Here is a 22,316-nt window from a genome sequence, read left to right as displayed (position 1 = left end):
GCTTGCATTTTATTCTAGATACAACAGTGAGAGGAACTGAAAAGTTTGAGCAAGGAGGAATGTGAGAGGATTTATGTTTCGAAAAGATTTTTCTGACTGCTCTGTGGAAATGGATGGGATTGGGTGAGAGTGGAAAGTGGGGAGACCTGAGAGAAGGCTATGGCTGGAGCCTAGTAGGGAGCAGGTAGCCTGGATGGAGGACCAGGGAGGCAGAGGGAAGTGGATTGTTTCCAGGTGTATTTTGGAGGTAGAAATGAGAGAGCTATTGGGGAGGGACAGGACAAGAGAACAGAAGGTAAGGCTGCCTCTCAGGATCCTGCCTATTTGGCTTGAACAGATTGGGTGAACATTACTATCATTCTGGGAGGTGAGACTTCCTTTTTGGTTGGGTCAACTATCAAGTGCAATTTTCACTTACGAAGCATGAGATACACCTGAGGTATCCAAATGAAACTCAATAGTAGGCAATTGGGTGTGAGAAGCTGGAGTTCCAAGGACATTTTAGGTCTGGGTGTACAGACCCGGGAGCCATCTGCAAGTGGTTAGGGATTACACAGGGAGAGGATGTAGAACGAAAGGGGTCCAGGAAATAACCCATGAAAGTCCAGTGTTTAGGCAGAAGAAGACGTATCTGCAGAGTGGATTTAAAAAGACCCAATGAGAGAGGGTTGAGGAAAGCCTTGAGGGTGTAATTTAAAAAGACCCAATGAGAGAAGGTGGAGGAAAGCCTTACAGAGGCTGTAAGCAGGGAGCTTTTTAAGAAGGAGCAAGGTCTCCTGTGCAGAATGTTGCTGAGAGGACAAGTGATGTGTGGCTGTGATGGTGTCCCCTGTGTAGGTAGCAGAGATCATTAGCAGAGCACTTTCAGTGGAGTGACAGGAGAGGAAGCCCAGTAGATTTTATGCAGTTTTAGGATGGATATCACCCAGTGTATTAGTCCATTTTCATGTTGCTGATAAAGACATACCTGAGACTGGGAAGGAGAGGTTTCATTGGACTTACAGTTCCGCATGGCTGGGGAGGCCTCAGGATCATGGTGGAAGGTGAAAGGCACTTCTTACATGGCAGCAGCGAGAGAAAATGAGGAAGAAGCAAAAGCGGAAACCCCTGATAAACCCATCAGATCTCTTGAAACTTATTTGCTATCATGAGAATATAATGGGAAAGACTGGCCCCCATGATTCAGTTACCTCCCCCGGGTCCCTCCCACAACACGTGGGAATTCTGGGAGATACGGTTCAAGTTGAGATTTGGGTGGTGACACAGCCAAATCATATCACCCAGTTTAGTACTTCACTACGTTTTTGGCTAATTATGTTGGGTGGGTGATGGTTGTGCTCCTCCTGTCCCTTACCTTAGAGCTGGCAGATAAAATACCAGATATCCAGTTAAATTTGAATTTCAGAAAACTTTTTAAAAAAGTGTAAGTATATCCCAAATATTGCATGGGATATACTTACCCTTTAAAAATTTTTGTTGCTGTTGTTTATCTGCAATTCAGATTTCATTTGGTGTCCTGTATTTTTGTTTCCTGAATCTGGCAGCCCACATTGAATTGCACCCTTTAAAATGGCTACAGTAGGGAATTTTATGTTATGTGCATAGTAACACACACACACACACACACACAAATCTGGCAATTCTCCCTTAACTAAACTACCACGTAGNCACACACACACACACACACAAATCTGGCAATTCTCCCTTAACTAAACTACCACGTAGAAGCTACCATGCAATCTGTTTCTGGGTTTAGCCACAAGGGTCAATAAGAAAATCTGACCTCAAATGAAATTATTTCTGGTGATGGTTAATGCTTCTACTAAATTCCCTTAGAGCATAGGATGCTGGGCCACAGTAGGACCTCATCAAATGCTGGTTTGATAGAAACTGCATTATGTGCTGTGGGGAAAATTAGCAGCTGTTGATAACTGAATGGAAAGAAACAAACTACCCCGGTACTTGTGGTACAACTTAGGGAACACCACGGAATGGGCCTCATGGGAGGTTCTCAATGAATTGAGTGGTGTGGCACTTTTGGGCGTGCTTTTGGAACCAAGTACTTACTCCATGTGTCTGTGAGTTTAGCACCTCTCATGGCAGCCCAAGTGCAACTGGTTTCTGAGGGGCCATTAAAAATCTCCTAATGGCAGAGAACTCTTAGACATGCCCACAAATTCCAAGACAGCCAGGCTGATCATCTGCTACTTTAATCGGTTATGTCAGTTTTTATGCCTTTGTTTCTCCTCCTTTCTGTGAGGTGGAGGAAACATAACCACAAAACTGTTTCCAGTGACCTCTTCAGAGGCAATTTCCAAACAATTAAGTATGGGTTGAATCCAAAGTACATTAATGAATTAAATTCTGTTCCTTGGCTGAAGATTCTGTTCCTTGACTGACACCTGAACCCAAAGGTTAGATTGAACTATCTAGGAAAATGGTTTTTCTCTTGTGTTTTCCCGCAAGCTTTGCTGTTTACGATCTTGCATCAACACTTAGCATTCACTCACATGGCAAGCCTGCATGTGGTACCTTCATTCCACATTAATTTAGGGAACTCTACTGTGTGCCAGCATTCAATATCCAATTTGTCTTAGATTTTCGAATAGCGTCCCGTGATTTTATAACTGGGGAGTTCCTTGCATGGAAATATGTTTACAGGGACTGCTTAATTGTGACTAACCCATCACATAGAGACTCTGCTTTGGTAACAGATTTGGTTCCGAGGGTCTAGGATGAAGGGACACTTCTCATATGGGGAAGACGGGATTAATCCTTGAAAATGATGCTGAAGCCAACTTCTGTACCAGGATAGCAGCTTGGCAGACTTCTATATGATCCATGTAAGGGTCTGTTTGCTCTCTGAGATTTTGGGTGCCTTCTCTAGCCCCTGAGTGCTGGGCCTCTTCTGAATTCCATAGGGGTGGAGGTGAAGGTACTGCCGGCTCTTGCCCACACCCAATTCATCCATTCCTGGACAGCAGGGATTCTGCTCATTACCTTGGTGCCCCGGTGCCTGAAGCACAATAGGCCCTCAGCAAACCTTTGTTGAATTCATGCCATGAACATTAATTGAGCTCTTTTTATACACTGTGCACTGGGACTGGGACCATGGAAAATTTAGAGATGAAAAGCTCCAGCTTCAAGGGGCATCTAGAGGAACTTACCCTCTAGCAGGAGAAATTGCTAATGAGAAAAGGTATTTTGGGGAGTGGAGTGAGGTGTTGGTCTAGCTGGCAGGTTCAGCCTATGCTCAGTAGCTCTCTGGTATGGAAAATTCCTCAGAATGTTGATTCAGCTGTAGATTTCTCTGGCAGCACTGACTCTTGCCTTCCTTTGGCCACATTTTATTTCCCAAACCTGGGTGTTACTGGGAAGACACTGAGCTGTTTTATTGAAGAGAATTGACTTCCCCAATTTTTAAGTAAGTCTGTTGATTCCTTGAAGACTTCACTAATCAGAGTTATAAATATTTCAAAAACACTTCCCAGTCTTCAGATGAATGGATTTGTAGGTTTTCTACATTGCTGTCTCCCTAGCCCCATGAGGAATAATGTGGGTATCCTTTTCCCTTTTAGATTTCTCTCTTCCTCTAACCTGCGCCCACTCCCAGCCTCTGATAGACACATTTGCAGTAAATCACAGAAATGTTGCTGATGTCAGCAGCACTGATATGCATTAGAGGAACCACTTCAGAGGAAATTACTCAGAGGGTGATGCTGAAATGCAAAGCTGTTTGGTAGGGTATTTTGTAGAAACTGTTTTCTCCCTTTGATGGATCTTGTTTATTTTTTTTTTTTTGACTTAGTAGGCACAGTGAAGGAAGAACCAGCCAAATGTTTTTTGTTTTTTGTTTTTCCATTTAAGTTTTGTGTAGGAGGTTTTGGTGACTTTGAAATGAACCAAGAGCACTGAGCAGCTACATTGACAAATGGAGATGGCTGAGGCTGCTTGCAAAGCACAGTGTGTTGGGGTGTGGAGCCTCCATGTAAGTGACCTGGGGAAAGGCAACAGTGAGGGCACACCTCATTCTACAGAAATGGTTTAAAAAATATACATATGATACCTCACTTTTGATGCACACAGACTGTGCTGTTTAAATGCTTTCAGTGGAAAAGCCTTTTGCAAAGTACACATCTATCTTGTAGAGTAGGATTTGTGTATACGATCTCAGGTTCGTTTACAGGGAGGTACCCCTGGATGTCTTCATGACATTTATCATGACACCTGTTGCTGAGCAGAGAAAGAGGGCAGGACTACCATGGGGCATCAAGGGCCATTTGAAGAAGGAAGTGGTGGACTGAGAGTGATAGCGACCTGTGAGGCTGCCTGGTTTCTGTAGCAGTGTTCAGCAGCTTGTGACTCTGAGCAGAGAGAAGGAATATTATACAGGGATATTTCCAGGTAGCTCCAGGAAAAGACAAAAGAGGAGGAAGTTGAGTCTGTTAGCTAAAGAGCAGTGTTGAATATGGGATCCAAGCCGGGTGGAGAAGAGAAAGAGAACACAGGGAGGGTAGGATGACAGGAGAAAGTAGAGGCAGGGCATGATGTGGGAGCAATGAGGGTAGCAAGCTGGAAAGAGAGGATGCTCTAGTCAATGTCTTAGTGTGCCTTAGGGCCGCTATAATGAAATACCATAGAGTGAGTAGCTTTTGCACAACAGAAATTTATTTCTCATGGTTCTGGAGGCTGGGAAGATCAAGATATCAAGGCAGACTCAGTGTCTGGTAAGGATCTGCTGCCTGGTTGACAGACAGCTGTCTTGCTTCTGTGTCCTCACTTGGTGGAAGGACCAAGAGATCTCTCTGGGTTCTCTTTTATAAGGGCATGAATCCAATTCATGAGGGCTCAGCCCTCACCATCTAATCACCCCCAAAAGCCTCCACCTCCTAATCCTATCACATTGGGGGTTAGGTTTCAGTGTGTGAATTTTGGGGGACACAAAAATTCAGACCATAGTAGTCATAGCTTCAACTATTTCTGAGTATTTCTGAGACAGTTCTTGTGATAATAAGGCTTAGGGTGTGGCCATAGGGAGACTCAGCTGTAGTGGAGCTGTTGGAGCTGTGCCAAGGTCACCCAGATCCGTTTTGTTCTGTGCACCTGTCCTCTAGCTTCTTGGCGCTTCTCTCTTTCTGGCCTGTACCTACAGCCTTTTTCAGAGAACTCTCCTTGGTCTACTGGAGCCTGTTTTCAGGATGTTTCTAGGAGGTTTTTTTTTTTTTTTTTTTGGAGATGGAGGATGGAGTCTCCCTCTGTCACCCAGGCTGGAGTGCAGTGGCACAATCTCAGCTCACTCCAACCTCCACCTCCTAGGTTCAAGCCATTCTCTAGCCTCAGTCTCCCAAGTAGTTGGGATTACAAGCATGCACCACTGTGCCTGGCTTTTTTTTTTTTTTTTTTTGTATTTTTAGTAGAACTGGGATTTCACCATGTTGGCCAGGCTGGTCTCAAACTCCTGATCTCAGGTGATCCCCTGCCTCGGTCTCACAAAGTGCTGGGATGACAAGCACGAACCACTGCGCCTGGCCATCCTAGTAGTTTGTATCACCCACTCCTTCATGGTTTCTCTGGAAGCATCTCTTAAATAAATAACTCACAAACAAATTCTCATCCAGGATCTGCTTCTGGGATACCTGAGTCAGTGGTTGAGATGGAATGGAGATGATGGCAATGGTGATAAATTCAAGGAAATGGGAGGCTTGGGTCTTGACTGGGTTGTGTGTGGGATGCTGAAGTCACTTAGGAGGGAAACAGGACCCAGAGAGAAGGCTGCGGGAAACCGAGGGAGTAGCCAGGTCTACCACTGATGGCCATGGGGAAGAGTGGGAAGTGGAGGAGCCAGAGGGCTGGGCTCTCAAAGGAACTGCGGGTTTGACACAAGAATGTGGGGTATTGGTTTTCCAGGACAGTGTGACCCTGATGTTGTGAGTGAGGGAGACTGAACAGTCCCTACCTCAGAGTCACACTCAGAGCACAGGGTCCTCAGGGAAAGCCCAGGTATCAGGAGAAAAGGCGCAGGAAGGGACCCTGAAGAGACTGGGGACATGCGGGAGTCTTCAGATCTTCAGCAGGGGCCCCTGAGGCATCTCTGGAATGGTTCGTGGTAGGGGTGAGGGGAAGGATGGATCAGAGGGGAGGAGGCTGAGAGCAGAGGAGAGATCAAAGATCAAAGCTCCATCAAGTGACCTCACTGACCTCACTCACACTTCCCAGAATTGGTCCCTTCAGACCCGGTGGAGGCAATCTGGATGTGGGGTGTGGAGATTGGTAGTACTCCTGGCCCACAGTGGGCATGCATTGGTTGAGTAAACAAATCAATGACACATCAAGTTTGTAGATGCCCCGCCTTTTCATCATTCTAAACCATTGTCACTTCCATGTATTTTATGACCTGATAAATATGGAATTAATCGAAGTACCTCTAGCTACTTGTTATCACCATTATTGGGTGGGACACAGCGAACAGATTTCCTAAAGTTAGGGAATTACACAATAGGACATGTTATGGACTTGAGCCATAAGATCTATTTTTTTTTTTTTTTTTTTTTAAGATAGAGTCTCAATCTGTCACCCAGGCTAAAGTGCAGTGGTGCAATGTTGACTCACTGCAACCTCTGCCTCCCAGTTCTCCTGCCTTAGCCCCAGAGTAGCTGGGATTACAGTGTGCACCACCATACCTGGCTAATTTTTGTATTTTTAGTAGAGACAGGGTTTCGGCATGTTGGCAGGCTGGTCTGGAAAGGATCTTTCTAATAGGTCAAAAAATATTTTTCAGTTTTGCTTTCTACTGAGGATCTGTAGATCCACAGTATAACTACTTATGATCTGTTTGCTTGTGACTGCAGTTACTGAAGGAGTTTGCTGGAGCGGGAGAAGAGTGTGTGGAGGAAGAGGGGAGGGCTGGAGAAGTGAGATGAGCCCTGAGCACACGGGACACTGGAGGCCAGGGAAAGAACCATGGCGGTGCTTGTGCCGTTTTAACAGGTGCACGCTGGGAATTTCAGAAGGCTCACCTGGCTGCTGAGTGGAGCCTGGGGTGGGGTGGCGGGATGAGGAGACCCCTCCAGGAGCCGGTGAGGAGAGAGAACTGCTTTTGACAAGACACTTGGGAAAGACATCTGGAAGGAATGGTGCTGACAATAGGATTTAAAACCCTTGGCCCCAGGGAAAGGAGATATTTTGAGAATTATGACTGCTTATATTATTTTTAATCCCAAGAGGAGGAAAAAGTTCTTTCCTGTATAAAGCGCGCTAGTTAATTTAAATTGTGGAGGAAAAAACTTAGGGCAAGAGACAGAATATGATATTCAGGAAGCATTCTGGAAGAAGACACAAGGACCCCCAGCTGTGGCTGTGTGCATCTTTAGGGCCTTGATCGTGGAGGCAGGATAAAGGAGTCCGTCTCGCAACATGGCGGAGTCAGAGTCTATTGGGAGAATCAAGAGGTAGGCAGCTGTAATCCCCAAACATGGTGGTCCAGTGGGATATGCCTGGGCTCCTCTGAGCAGCTCAGCACACACAAGGAATAGCTCTGGTCCTGGGCAATTTGTGCTGTGGGTCGGAGGGTGAGAGTTCATTTTATCGGAACAATAAAGACATCCCACCTGCTACTAGGAGCAACCAAAAATGCTCAGAAGTTCTGGAACAGGGATGCTGCTGAGCAGGGTTTCCTGGCAGCAAGAGAGAGAAAGTGGTAAAAAAAAAAACAAAACAGCAAAATGCTGCTCTGATATAGTACTGAAGTCATCAGGCACACACTGAGACTTCCTGTGAGTGAGGCCTTGTGAATGGTGCTAGGATAAGATCTGCCATCTCTGATGCTGACGCCCAGCCCGGTTCTCCCCTTTTCCTCTCTAGTTTTTCTTTCTCTGTCATGCATCCCCCTCCATTTGCTGTCCCTTAAATGTTGCTCCCTTGAGCATCATCTTTTACTCTCTTCTCATTTTACATCTCCCTCCGGACCACTTCATCCAGTCCTGTGGCTTCAGTACCACTTACATACTCATCACTCTTAAATCTAGGGATTCAGCTAGATTATTCCCCTGAGTTCTGGTCCCTGATGCCTCATGTTAACTGGGTAGCTCCACCTGCATGGGCTACAAGAACTGGAAACCTAACTCTCCTGCATCTTCTGTCTTGGAAAGCACAATACTCTTATAAGCTTCTAAGAGTCATCCCAGACGCCTCCTTCTTCCTTTGCATCCATCACTAGGACCTGCACATTTTACTTCCTTAACACCCCTTGTCTCTGACTCCTCCTCTGCTGCTGCCTGAGTTGAGGCCTCATAATACATTCCAGTAAACTCCTACCCACACCCCCCACAGAGGATCTCTCACTTCCTCCATGTCTTTTACACACTGCTGCCAGAGTCAGCTTGCTAAACCCAGGCCTTACCCCATGGCTCTTCTCCCTGTGTTAACCTTGATGGCTTCCCATGTTCATTAATAAGACCAACAAGAGCCACACTCTCTCCTCTGCTTGTCTTTGCAGCTTTATTTTCGTGTAGCCATCTTCACACCCTCTAGTCCTGACACGCAGACCTGGTGTAATTTCCCAAATGCCCCAGGCTGATTCGTGGCTGAGTGTCTTTGTATCTGTTGCCCCCTCTTGCTGTTCTGCCTTCCTCTCCACCTCCTCTGCCCTCTCGCAGACACCTAATGCCCTTTCCACACCAGTAGGCACCTTGTCTTTGCATTCTCGTCTCCTCTTCGGTGGCATTGACACTCCCTCTTCATGTCTTTCTGTCCCCCACACCTCTGTCAAGCGCAGCATCTGCATGCTTTGTTGCATTTGCTTGCATAGATCACATCGTTTTCTTCACCTCCTAATAATATGGACAGTTCATGTTGATTGAGGACTTGCTTTGAACAAGGCATTGAGCAACATGCCCTACATTTTATGTTAAATCTTCCCAATAGTGCTCCTGCTTCTGTCCCTTTCCAGGGAGGAGGAAGGAGGCTTGGAGAGAGGACTGTCTTTTAGGAGCCCTGCCCAGTGTTTCCTGTGAGGGTGGGGCCATCTTGGAAGGTAAACCTATGGTAGGGATAAGCTGGGTGACTGTTGAAGTCCAACTTTCCCCCTTCTTCCTCTAACCCTGATAACCTTATTCTCTGGGCCCTGTCTGCTGGTGGAGAGGCTTCTGACTTTTTTTTTCCGTGCCTTTGGTTTATAAATACAAGAAGAGATTTGGGGAAAGATCAGAGGAAACTGTCGAGCTTACAAGTCCAGAGAAGGAAGTCACTGCTCCTATAAGTCTCATGTGAACCCCTTGTTCTCTCCCCAGCTTGTGGGGTGAAAGAAAAGCCCTTTAGTCTTTTGGGTCCTCAAATCCCAGTTTTTGCAGTTTGGCCCTAGTCAGAGGGACTCTAGGAAGGCAGACTCAGGGTAAATTCTGCCTGTCTTCCACCAAAGAGGGGACTCACCAAGTGTGACTCATGCCGTTCAATAGAATTTTTAAAATCTAACAAGTATTTTGTACCCCTGTGTGAAAGAGAGGCTTGTAGCTCTTCATGAAGAGAACAAGAAAGGCCAGAACTGAATGTTTGGAGCCCAGTGAAGTAGAATACTGCCCTGTCTCCTGTCTGTCCACTCTAGCACTTGTACAAACCATGAAGAACTCGCCTTGAACTGTTTGCTTTTTGAGAACTTTAAAACCTCGACTCTGGATTTCTGCTTGGGGAAAAAAACCACAATAGTGCCCGGAGTGCTTCCATATGCAGGATTAACTCTGCAGTCAAAGTTTTTGTTGGGCAGGTGTGTGAACTTGATATCATAAATGCTGGCCCAAAGCAAATGGAAGAATGGATGAATGAGCAAATTCGGGAATGGAACAAACTGTAACCGGGGGTCTCCTAGTTGTAGGTTCTCTACTAAACTTCGCATTGAGACACAAAGGAAGGGCATCTTATAATATAATGTTGGGGGATGAGCAGTCAGCTTGGAGGTGGGGGCATGTGAGGTGGGTTTTGACGTTTGCGAAGGAATTGACCGAAAAAAAAAGAGTCAAGAGGTGAAAATAATCTGGGAATCAAGACCTGTTTCTCTGGGACAGGTGTGAGCAGGTCTGGGTGCTGCTGGGTTTTGTTGGGGCAAAGGTTGCTTGTGGGGGCGTGGCAGTGGGTGAGGCCGGGAGATAGGCAGGAGCCAGGTCCTGGAAGGGAGAGTCGGGGAGCAGGGCATGGAGCCTGCACTTTGCTCTGAATCTTGGTGGTACCTTCAGAGGATCGTTAGCAGGGGTCCGGGTGATCACATTGACACCTGAGAGAGCAACAGTCCATGTACGTGGCTGGGATGTGGAGGACGGATTTAAGGGGGACAGGACTGAAGGCTGTCACAATGATTCAGGTGAGAGAAGATGGGGGTCTGGACTAAGGGGACAGGAAAGGACAGATGTGAGATGAGGTGGCAGGCAGTTCTAGCTCCCTCTTCCCCCCAGGCTGCCTTGTTTCCTCTTCTCGTGGCTCCATAGGGTCTCAGTCATTTCATCACAGCTTGATCTCTTGCATCTGGAAGTGCAGCCTGACGTTTCGAAGAGAGCAGGGAGCAATGCTTCACCCAAAGGGAGAGCCTCTCCTCGGGTGGCGTTTTGGGACCATGCCTTGCTCACTTAGCGCATACAGACTTAGTGTTACTGCCATTCTTACTGGGATCAGCTTGATCGCCTTTAAGGTAGGGCTGTCCCGTGGAAACAGGGAAAACGTGATTTGGTTATTGGGGTATCTGGAATCAAAGGCAGCAAAGACTGCTGTAAGAGCTGCTGGGACAGCTGGAGGCTGGTGTGGGTGGAGCACCCGAGGTGGACTCCTGCGCTCCTCATCTTTCCTGCCCTCTTCCTAACACCCTCCCTCCCCAGCAGCCTGAAGGCTGCCTGTGCCTCTCCAGGCTGAGCTGTAACCTGGGACTCTTCGGAAGCTCTGAGCCATCAGTGCAGGTGGCCCTGGAATGATTCCAGACCTGGAGGAGGGGTGGGAGGTCGGCTGTGGGGCAGGGGCAGGTGAAAGGAGGGTGTCCTTTCCCTCTCGCCAGGGAGTCTGCGGTCACAGTCGCACTTCGCCTGGGTCAGTAGGCAGAGTCGTGCTGCTGTGTGACAATGGCACTGAGGCAGCTGCATTTCAGGTTTCCAAGAGACTCTGAACCCTTGGAATGCCATTTGTTTCAGGTGACGTGGAGGAGTGGAGGCACTCGGGTTAGGTGTCTGAAGACGGAATCAAGGATGCCGCTGCTTGTTAGCTTATCATAGGTTGCTCAGTGTCACTTCTCTGGCCCGTAGTTTCCTCATCTGTCAATGGGGGCAGATAATGATCATTGCCTTGTACAGAAAGTTTGGTGAAGATAAAAACAGGTTTACTGGCTGGGTGCAGTGGCTCACACTTGTAATCCCAGCACTTTAGGAGGTCGATGCCAGCAGGTCGCTTGAGGACAGGAGTTTGAGACCAGCCTGGACAATGTAATGAGACCCCGTCTCTATAAAATATTTTAAAATTAGCTGGGCATGGTGGCATACATCTGTGGTCCTAGCTACTGGGGAGGCTGAGGTGGGAGGATAGCTCGAGCCCAGGAGTTTGAGGTTACAGTGAGCTATAATTGTGCCACTGCACTGCAGCCTGAGCGACAGAGCAAGACCCTGTCTCAAACAAAACAAAGCAAAACAGAAACAGCTTCCTGCATGTGTAAGGTCTTTGTTAATTCTTCCACTAACTCTGAAGGCAGGATGTGTCTTATTAATTTATGTAGCTCCAGTGCCAAACGCAGTGCCAGGCAAATTCAGTTGTTTGTTGATTGAATGAATGAATGGATGGTGCAGTAATATCTGTGGGGCCTGAGAAAGCCTGAGTAATGTAAACTTATTAAGAGCTTGTTCAACCATGAAAAAGCCGATTTCTACATGTGCCCTTCCGTATAACCCACATCTAGATGAAAATGAAATATGTGCCGATATTCTTTTTTTTTTTTTTCTTTTTGAGACAGAATTTCACTCTTGTCACCCAGGCTGGAGTGCAATGGCACGATCTTGGTTCACTGCAACCTCCACCTTCCTGGTTCAAGTGATTCTTCTGCCTCAGCCTCCCAAGTAGCTGGGACTACAGGTGCACATCACCATGCCCGGCTAATTTTTGTATTTTTAGTAGAGCCGGGGCTTCATCATGTTGGCCAGGTTGGTCTCGAACTCCCAGCCTCCCAAAGTGCTGAGATTACAGGCGTGAGCCACTGCGCCCAGCCAGGCAGATATTCTCGAGGAAACATTTTAAAATGAAAACTAGCAGAAAGGATGTTATCTTTCAACATTTCCTTTCTCATCACTTCTTGGCGGCACTTTTGCTGCCCAGTAGTCTTCTGTTGGAGCTGTGAAGTGTGATAGGCCATTACTTTATAGTTCCATTCATTATTGATACGTTGTGAAGGAAAGAGCTCCACCGCCATTCAGAAACTGAAGTAGTCAATCTCGTAGACTGGAAAATATTTTTATGCCTATTTGAAACAAATGTCATTCCTATTTTTTGGGATAAAAGGGCCCTTTCCCCCTGGAATTGCTGTGTTTTCTCTTCCTGTGCCTGCACTCTGCAGAACTGACTTCGAAGTCAGATGATTCCCTTCTTAATCTGGCTTCTCTCTTTTGGGCCGCTTAACCTTGACTTAGCCATTGAACCTGTCTGGGTCTCAGTTTCTTTGTCTGTGAAGTGGGGCTGTGTTGGGCATGAGCATGCACCTACAGGCCTCTAACTGGAGGGAGTGTCAGTGATCAGGGCCCTGGCTGCTGCCCTGAAGTCCACGGCTGGGCTTGCACCGCGGGTACATTGTTTCAGTCTCCTGCCAGCCAGTGTCTGTGCTCAGCAAGGATACCATGGTAGGATTGTTTCTGGGAGACGCAGGACTGCTCAGACAGCTGACTTCAGCTTGAGAACTCCTTGATGGGCTTGCTAAACTTCCTTAGGGTGGAAGATGCTTACCTCCTCCTTCCTTCTTTCCTTCTTTTTCCAGGGGTCAGACTTACATAGAATCTAGTGGCTGCTCTAGCCTCCCCAGCTCCCTCTCATTTTCTCTCACACATGCATTCCCCCTAATCAAATTCATGCACATTTAATCCCTTCTTGGCATCTGCTTCTGGGGGGACCTACCTGGACTCATGCAATGTGATAATTCCTTGTAGTGAGGACCGAATGCAGTGATGGAAGCGGAATGTTTGTCAGAGTGACAGCATGAGTAAGTGCCCAGTAGGCCATCAGGGCTCCTGTCACCTTCACCACCATCCTCATCACCATCCTCATCACCATCTGGCCAGATTTGCTTCTTTGTTGGTTCCAGGCACAGAGACCTCCAGTGGTTCATTCCAGGTCACAAGACAACTTCGTATTAGGGTGAGAACAACTATGGCTTCTAAGGAGAAGAAATGGATTAATGAAAATACCATTTAAAAATGTATCCAACTTGGCTGGGTGCAGTGGCTCACATCTGTAATCCCAGCACTTTGGGAGGCTGAGGCAGGCAGATCACTCTTTGAGGTCAGGAGTTCAAGATCAGCCTGGCCAGCATGATGAAACCCTGTCTCTACTAAAAATACAAAAATCGGCTGGGCATGGTGGTGCACACCTGTAGTCCCAGCTACTTGAGAGGCTGAGGCACGAGAGTAGCTTGAACCTGGGAGGTGGAGGTTGCAATGAGCCGAGATCATGCCACCACTGCACTCCAGCCTGGGTGACAGAGCAAGACTCCATCTCAAAAAAAAAAAAAAAAAGGAAGGAAAAGAAAAAAATTTATCCAACTTAAGCACAATCCAGATCCGTTTCTAGCCATTGAGATGTGCAGTCTTCTTTGCCAAAACAACCAACTCGATCTTTAGTGAAATGCACAAAAGGTTTTGTAATATTCTGAGATCTCTGCCTGTACTCTTGATATCTACAAATATACTCCAGCCAGTAGACCAGGGCTCCTCATTTGCTTTCCTGAGAACCCTGTGGATGTTTAGAAAAAAAGGTGGTTGCTATTATTCACATGTCACAGTAAGCAAACAGAGAAACTAAGTGACGGTTTCGAGGTCATGCAGTCACTGATGAGTTTGGGACTAAAACTCTGGTTTTTGCTCTGATGTTTTGGAAGCTCAGGAATGGGTGGATTCTGTTCAGACCCTGCCCTCATGAACAGTCTTTTAGCAAACTGGCACCAGGACCTGGCCTGAAGAGACCTTTCTCAACCCCAATTCTGCCCAGCTTCAGGGATGCTAGAAGCTTGGGAAGCATCCATGATGCAAGCCAGTGGAGGAGACCAGCCTCCACTCACCTCCATGCTTATGCCATTGCATATCGGCTGATGAAGCTTTCGGCTAATGTTGGTTACCTGGTGCTGTGGAGCACATTCCTTAAGCTGACTGGCAAGCCCCTGAGGCTGGGAGGGACTGTGCCTTATCCCAACCATACCACACCCCTTTGTGCCCATTCAGCATTAAATAAATGTATTTATTTATTTGTTTGTTTGTTTGTTTTTGAGACAGAGTCTTACTTGTCGCCCAGGCTGGAGTGCAGTGGCGCGACCTCAGCTCACTGCAAGCTCCGCCTCCCAGGTTCACGCCATTCTCCTGCCTCAGCTTCCGAGTAGCTGGGACTACAGGCGCCCCCCACCACGCCCAGCTAATTTTTTGTATTTTTAGTAGAAACAGGGTTTCACCGTGTTAGCCAGGATGGTCTTGATCTCCTGACCTCGTGATCTGCCCGCCTCGGCCTCCCAAAGTGCTGGGATTACAGGCATGAGCCACCACATCCGGCCGCATGAATGTTTGTTTTTGAGAGTGCTGGTGATTCCGATGGGGCTTTTGTGTGAAGGAATTATCACCACCACCAGAAAACAACATTTGCTCTATGCCAGGCACTATGCCAAGAAATTGAGATCCAATGATTAAAAGATGAACTTTCTGACTCCAAGAAACCGGTAGGCTAGTGGGGAAGACCGGCACGCTGAGCCTGCCTGGAAGAGCCCAGGACGACTTCATAGAGGAGGTGGCTTTTGGCTGAGACTGAAGAGGATGGGAGTTTTCCAGGCAGATGAGGGTGGGGAAGGGGTAACTGGCTGAGAGGACAACACCTGCAAAGGTGTGGCGGTGTGAACAGAGCACTGCTGTGTTTGAGGACCTGCTTTCAGTATTGCTGGAGTGCCAAACTGTTTGCCATTTGACGCTGCTCATCCACGTTGTCTGTGTGGTTTGGATGTGCCAGCATTCCTTCCACCCTTCATTCACTTATTCCACCATCATTGATTGTCTACGCACCATGTGCCAGGCACTGTGCAAAACACTAGGGGTGCAGAGGTGAGGGGTAGACAGGGTGCCTGCCTTCATGGAGCTTTCTGTCTAATGGGAGTGCTGGACAAGGGTACAGGCTCTATTAGCACAGCACAGTGAGTGCTGGGCAAGGGAGAAGTATTAGTGTGTTCTCCTGCTGATAATAAAGACATATCCAAGACTGGGTAATTTATAAAGGAAAGAGGTTTAATGGACTCACAGTTCATATGGCTGGGGAAGCCTCACAATCATGGTGGAGGGTAAATGAGGAGCAAAGTCACATCTTACATGGCAGCAGGCAAGAGAGCATGTGCAAGGGAACTCACCTTTATAAAACCATCAGATCTTGTGAGACTTATTCACTATCATGAGAACAGCATGGGGAAAAGCCCGCCTCCATGCTTCAATTACCTCCTACTGGGTCACTCCCCCCACATGTAGGGATTATGGGAATATAATTTAAGGTGCGATTTGGGTGGGGACACAGCCAAACCATATCAGGACACGTGAACTAATGGAGGGCAGATTAGTTTCCTGGGGCTTCCATAGCAAATTGCCACACATATAGTGGCTTAAAGCAACACTAATTTATGATTGTATGGTTCTGGAAGTCAGAAGTTCAAAATCAGCCTCACTTGGCCAAAATCAAAGGGTAAGCAGTATAGGTTCCTTCAGGAGGCTCTAGGGGAGGATCCTTCCCTTGCCTTTTCCAGCTTCTAGAAGGACCACATTTCTGGACTCAAGGCTGCATCACTCCAACCCGTGCTTCTGTCCTCATATCCCCTCTCTCTCGTGTCCTCCTGCTTCCTTCTTATAAGAACTCTTGTCATTATATTGAGCCCAACCATGTAATCCAAGGTCATCCCCCATCTCAACATTCTTAATCACATCTGCAAAGTCCCTTTTGCCATGTAAGATAACATCCATCTATGTCTTGGGGATTAGGATGTGGACCTCTTTGTGGGCCATTATTCTACCTGCCTCCAAGGCAGGAAGAGAGAAGGTGCTCCTGGAAGTGATATTTAATCTGAGATTTCTGGGTCAGAAACGAGATACACATGGAAGCAAGGAGGCCCCTTGGGAGGCTGCTGGGCTGGTCCAGGCAAGATGTGACGGTGGGCAGGATGAGGCTGCTGGCCACAGGGGTGGGGGAAGACCCAAAGGATGAAATACAGTGAGGAGGCAGAATGAATGGAAATGTGGGCAGTGGTAAAAGAAAGCCACCCAAGGCAAGGCTCACCTTCTTGGCATCAACAGGAGCAAGGGGGAAAGTGAATGCAGCGTCTTTAGGGAAAGGTTAGCAAGAACATAATGCCCAGGTTGTTGATTCTAACGTATAGCTCTTTCAATCAAGATTCCAGACAATTTTGCGTTTGCGTAAATCTGAGGGAAATTTAACATGGAGTGATTTTATTGGATTGGATCATACGCCATAAAAGATGGACGTTCAGCTCGGTTTCCAAAGAGAGAAACTGATTCCGAGGGCCTAGGAGGAGAGGCAGATGTTTACAAACTTAGATTCTTCTAAGCCACCACCCTTACAGCCAGGTGGTTTGAACGGGGAGTAACATGGCCTGCGTTTTGACTTTTCCAACAGTGATTGATCAGTTCAACTCCCCGCTGGAGTGGGACTCTTTACCCCACTTAGGTAATTAGGTTTATCATCTCCTAATACCTTCTTTACACAACAGCCAGCCTGCACCATGACAGAGACTATAATAAGAATTGGAATAATAAAGGGAGAAAAACACCGAAGTACGATGGCCGTTCATTGTTGCACGAGACATTTCTGTGACGCCTGATAGCATTGCGTGTGCGTCACAACCCCAAACTTCCTGCCATCGCAGAAAAGCCTCCAGCTGACCCTATTTATTTCCAAAGTAATGAAATTACCCTACCGAGAACAGGGACCTTAGAGAATTCTATGTGCTTCAAAAACCAGGAAACATTTTCTTTCCAATGACATCTTATTGGAAAACAATAGAAGAAAAATTCTATTACTAGTAGATCAGGAGTGATTATGCCTAAGTCACATCTTCTATTAAGATATAACAGGCTCATCCTTTTTTCCTTTGTTTTGTGACAAGAGGACTTTTTAAATCTCTAGACGTTCATCTTTTCTCTGCTCTTGTTATCACCACCCCTTGGTACTTATAGAGTAGTTGGGTAGCCCTCTCCTATTTACTTCCTCTCCAAGTTCAACAACATGTTCGTTTTTAAATCTGGTGATTTGTTGTGTTTCTTACACATTGTTTCAACAAGGAAGCTAAGGGAGGAGGTGAATTACAAATGACAGAGAGACAGCTTTCAATTTAGACCCGTGTAGAAAAATGTAAGCATTTCAAACTCAGTTTATACTTTTTTTTTTTTTTTTAAACTGGGACTCCTGGTGCTTATTTTTTAGAACTCAAATGGGTACCTAGCAACTGATCACATTTCCTAACCGCAGGCTTGGTGACCCAGTGTTTCATCCTCACATTTGAAAGCTGGCTCAAAGAAGACATCGGTGCTTTGTTTCTGACATGTTTTGTATTTGTTTATAAACAAACTCTCTTCTTTATCCCCCACCCTGATCCTCAGTGGCCGTTCCCGCAGCAGCACCGGTGTGCCAGCCCAAGAGTGCCACTAACGGGCAACCCCCGGCTCCGGCTCCAACTCCAACTCCGCGCCTGTCCATTTCCTCCCGAGCCACAGTGGTAGCCAGGATGGAAGGCACCTCCCAGGGGGGCTTGCAGACCGTCATGAAGTGGAAGACGGTGGTTGCCATCTTTGTGGTTGTGGTGGTCTACCTCGTCACTGGCGGTCTTGTCTTCCGGGCATTGGAGCAGCCCTTTGAGAGCAGCCAGAAGAATACCATTGCCTTGGAGAAGGCAGAATTCCTGCGGGATCATGTCTGTGTGAGTCCCCAGGAGCTGGAGACATTGATCCAGGTGAGCAGGGGGTGAGTCGACCTTAGACCAACTGGTGGGGTGGATGGCAGTGTTGGTTTTATCTTCTGGGTCTCTAGTCTTGCTTTCAGTTGAGAGGCTCCTGGTGGTCATGGAAGTTCTCTCCGGGGAGGTGACATGTGAGCTGAGACCTCCAAGAAGTGATAGTGAGGCATGTGACAGTGTGGGGGAAGGAGGGTCTATGTTCTGCATCTTGTCTTGGATGAGTGGTCAGAGGCGGCAGCAGGGCAATGGACTTTGGATTTTCAAGTTCAAGCCCACCTGTGTGTGCTGATTAACTCCTTGGTTCTGAACTCTCTGTGGAATGCTGGGATAGAACCCAAAGAAGGAAAGAATTTTAAATATGCAGATTTAGAATAAGCAGGAATATATTAACCTGTTCAAGGTCCATGAGGATGAGGTAGAGAAGAGGCCACTAGGTGTGTGGGTGAAGAGGCTGTCAGCGGCCTGAGACAGCTGTTATAGTGGATTTATGGGGATGAAATAATATGGATCACAGTAGTAGTAATCATCAGGTTTGCTGTTTTTGAATACTTACTGTGTATGAGGCACTGTACTAAGGCCTTTACATACCCTGGATATTAAGGAAAAAAGATTCATAGGAAAATGGAAGCAGAGAACTTGAACTGCAGCCTAAAGAAGCAAGGCAACACTTCTGGGCAATGGGTATGGGCTTTACAGGGGTGGCCTGTGGCAGTGAGGAGCTATAGGAAAGCCAGAGAGTCATCTACAGGGCTGCGGTGCGAGGGACTGGATCAGGACGGTTGAGAAGTCTGGGAAGCCAAAGAGAAAAGCAGTTCCCATGAGGACGAAAGGGAAATGGTGGAGAGCCCTGTTGGAGGGCTTCACCTTGGACGTGAAGGAGGAAGGCTGCCTCTGAGGCTGAAGTTCCACTTTCTATCCCAGACACCCTGCTGACCTACAAAGAGTGGGTTTTGGTGGAAGGCAGTGACATTTATGGAGGTGAGGGAGAGTCTCATCTTTCTGGGGGCTCTAAAGTTTGGAAGGTGGAGGGATGGAAAAGACAGTTTTTACCATTCCTTCTGGCTCTGGGATGATGCACATTAAATTCTAGTGGCTGCAACAATCCAAGATAGTGTAGGATTCATCAGTCTGCGCTGTTTTAGTATTTATTTATTTCCTACCATACCAACAGAGTAGGGGAATTCTGATGCTACTTATGATCTAGCACCTTCATAGCAATCATATTCTTGTCAGTTAGTTTTAATAATGACTTGACTCTTAAATAAGTAGAAATACAAATTCTTCCCTTCCTGGGAGTAAATATGATTTCATAACTATGCCCTATAATTCTTCTCAAAAAAATAAAATGTTAAAAATCCAAGGCCAGCATTTCATAGAATTGTTTCATAGGGAGTCAGTTCTCCAAATGGCTTTGTCTTTTGTTTTCTTTTTCTTTTTTGAGACAGGGTCTCATTCTGTCAGTTACGCTGGAGTGCAGTGGTGTGATCATGGCCCATTGCAGGTTCAACTTCCTGATCGAGGTCTCAACTGATCCTTCCACCTCAGTCTCCCAAGTAGCTGGGACTACAGGCATGTGCCACCATGCCTGGCTAATTTTTTATTTTGTTTGTAGAGACAGGATTTTACTATGTTGCCCAGGCTGGTCTTGAATTCCTAGGCTCAAGTGATCTGCCTGCCTTGGCCTCCTAAAATGCTGGGATTACAGGTGTGAGTCACCACGCCCATCCCTTTTTTTCTTTCATGGGAAAATGCTACCACATTTGCGGTGATGAGATTTTTGTACTAATCAGTGCCAGATTTAAAGCCTAGCATGCTATAGAGAATGGAAGAAACAATTCTGGAGTAGTTTTAAGTAGGAGTATAATTACACTTATACACATTGTTGTGATGTGGGGTAGAATCCTTTTTAATTAGTTGTAAGACATGTAATAATAACCTGATAGGTGATCTGAAGTGAATCTAGTATCGTGCGTGAGTTTTCCTTCTTTAGGCCGTAAGACCTTGAAGAAAAGGAATGCATTGTCTTATCTTTACCTCCACGTGTGACCTATGCTTTGCTTTGCCTCTAATTATTGCCCAATAGATAAATGTTTTTAGAGCAAGATATCAACGTAAATTGTAGAACACTGGTGATGTCACAACCTATGTGAGCTTATCCATGCATTTGTTGATTAGTTCAACATTTCTGTATTTCCCATTCTTTAACCCTCTTCTTTATGAGAGAGCTCAGAGACCTGAATGAAGGACAGGGTCAGGGAGCGTGGAGATCCTAATTCTGATGCTGCCATTAAGACCTGTGCCCTGTTTTGACCTCAAAGATTTCTCTGTGAAATGAGATAGGTGTGTGCATGTGTGTTTGTGTGAATGTGTTTGCACATACACACGTGTATGCATTTAAGATAATTTTATAACAATTTAAAAAGCTACTCTTTATTAGGCATCTGTTATGAGCTGGGTATCATATACCCATTATCTCATTTAATCTTATCAACAACACTCTAAGTTTATATCATGATTCCCATTTTACAGGGGAGGAGACATCAGTTTCCTTAAAGAGGAACTTTCCAACCACCAAAGTGGTAGAGCTGGCAGTCAAAGCAAGGTTGGACTGACTCTACACTCTCTCATCTAAATAGTCTACAGGCCCTTTAAGGAGGTCTTGGTTTATAATAGGCTCCAGTCTCTTGTAAACATGTGCTTTATATTGAATGCTGTATTAGTCCATTCTCACTATAAAGAACCACCTGAGACTGAGCAATTTATAAAGAAAAGAGGTTTAATTGATGCACAGTTCCACAGGCTGTATAGGAAGCATGGCTTGGGAAGCTTCAGGAAACTTAAAATCATGGCAGAAGAAGAAGGGGAAGCAGGCATGTCCTATATGGCTGGAGCAGGAGGAAGAGAGAGTAAAGGGAGGGATGCTACACACTTTTAAACACCCGTATCTTGGCCTGGAGCAGTGATTCACACCTGTAATCCCAGCACTTTGGGAGGCCAAGGTGGGCGGATCACCTGAGGTCAGGAGTTCAAGACAAGCCTGGCCAACATGGTGAAACCCCATCTCTACTAAAAATACAAAAATTAGCCAGGCATGGTGGTGTGCACCTGTGGTCCCAGCTACTAGGTAGGCTGAGGCAGGAGAATCTCTTGAACCCTGGAGGTGAAGGTTGCAGTGAGCCGAGATCACATCACTGCACTCCAGCCTAGGTGACAGAGCATGACTCTGTCTCAAAACAAAAACAAAAACAAAAAACCAAACAAACAGATCTCATGAGAACTAACTCACAATCACTAGAACAGCAAGGGGGAAATCTGCCCCCACCATGCCCCTCCTCCAACATTGGGGATTATAATTCAACATGAAATTTGGGCAGGGACATAAATCTAAACCATATCCAACACTTTCCAGAATTTTAGTAGTCAAAAAGCATTAGATGGCCAGGTGTGGTGGCTCATGCTGGTAATCCCAGCAGTTTGGGAGGCCAAGGCGGATGGATTGCTTGAGTCCAGGAGTTCGAGGCCAGCCTGGACAATGTGGCAAAACCGTTTTGTACAAAAAAGTACAAAAATTAGATGGGTGTGGTTGCACATGCCTGTAGTCCCAGCTACTTGGGAGGCTGAGGTGGGAGGATCACCTGAGCCCGGCAAGTCGAGGCTGCAGTAAGCCATGATTGTGCCATAGTACTCCAGCCTGGGAAACAGAGTGAGACCTTGTCTCAATAAATAAATCATTAGAGTTCCTGGCTGCCTAACAGGAATCATTTCTGTTTCTTCTCCCTATACACATTGAGCATCAGTCGTGGACCTGGGATGCTTTTAGATTTCCATCTATTATGACTTAAAGACTCATCCTTGTGTTTATCTAGTTTTTCTCACAATATAAGTTAAGCAGGTTTAACTGCGGAATCTGTGTCAAATCATTGCACCAAATCATTACGTTTTGCCCTTCAGTTCACTGATACCTTCACAAGGATGAAAGTGTCCATTCTTACAGACCAGGGAGCTTTCTCACACTTTATGCCTCTGAGCAGCACTGTAAATAGTGATCACAAGAAACACAGTATTTAAAAATAGTCTGTCTTCACATCTAGAAGGGTTTTCAGTGTGCTGT

At 46.4% G+C, this 22,316-nt stretch overlaps 1 protein-coding gene across 2 annotated transcripts in view; it reads left to right on the top strand.

Annotated features, from left to right (window-relative positions):
* Window positions 1-22,316, top strand: part of KCNK10 (potassium two pore domain channel subfamily K member 10) — a 145,147-nt gene that overhangs the window by 47,914 nt on the left and 74,917 nt on the right. For both annotated transcript variants that reach the window (XM_025392246.1, XM_025392245.1), the window contains exon 2: window positions 17,853-18,202. In XM_025392246.1, coding sequence (XP_025248031.1) covers window positions 17,853-18,202 — 350 coding nt within the window. The remainder of the gene's footprint in view (window positions 1-17,852; window positions 18,203-22,316) is intronic.

This window comes from Theropithecus gelada, chromosome 7b (assembly GCF_003255815.1).
Source record: "Theropithecus gelada isolate Dixy chromosome 7b, Tgel_1.0, whole genome shotgun sequence".
Taxonomy (NCBI): domain Eukaryota; kingdom Metazoa; phylum Chordata; class Mammalia; order Primates; family Cercopithecidae; genus Theropithecus; species Theropithecus gelada.
The sequence above is the reverse complement of the archived record's forward strand: the minus strand, read 5'-3'. Positions and strand labels throughout refer to the sequence as shown.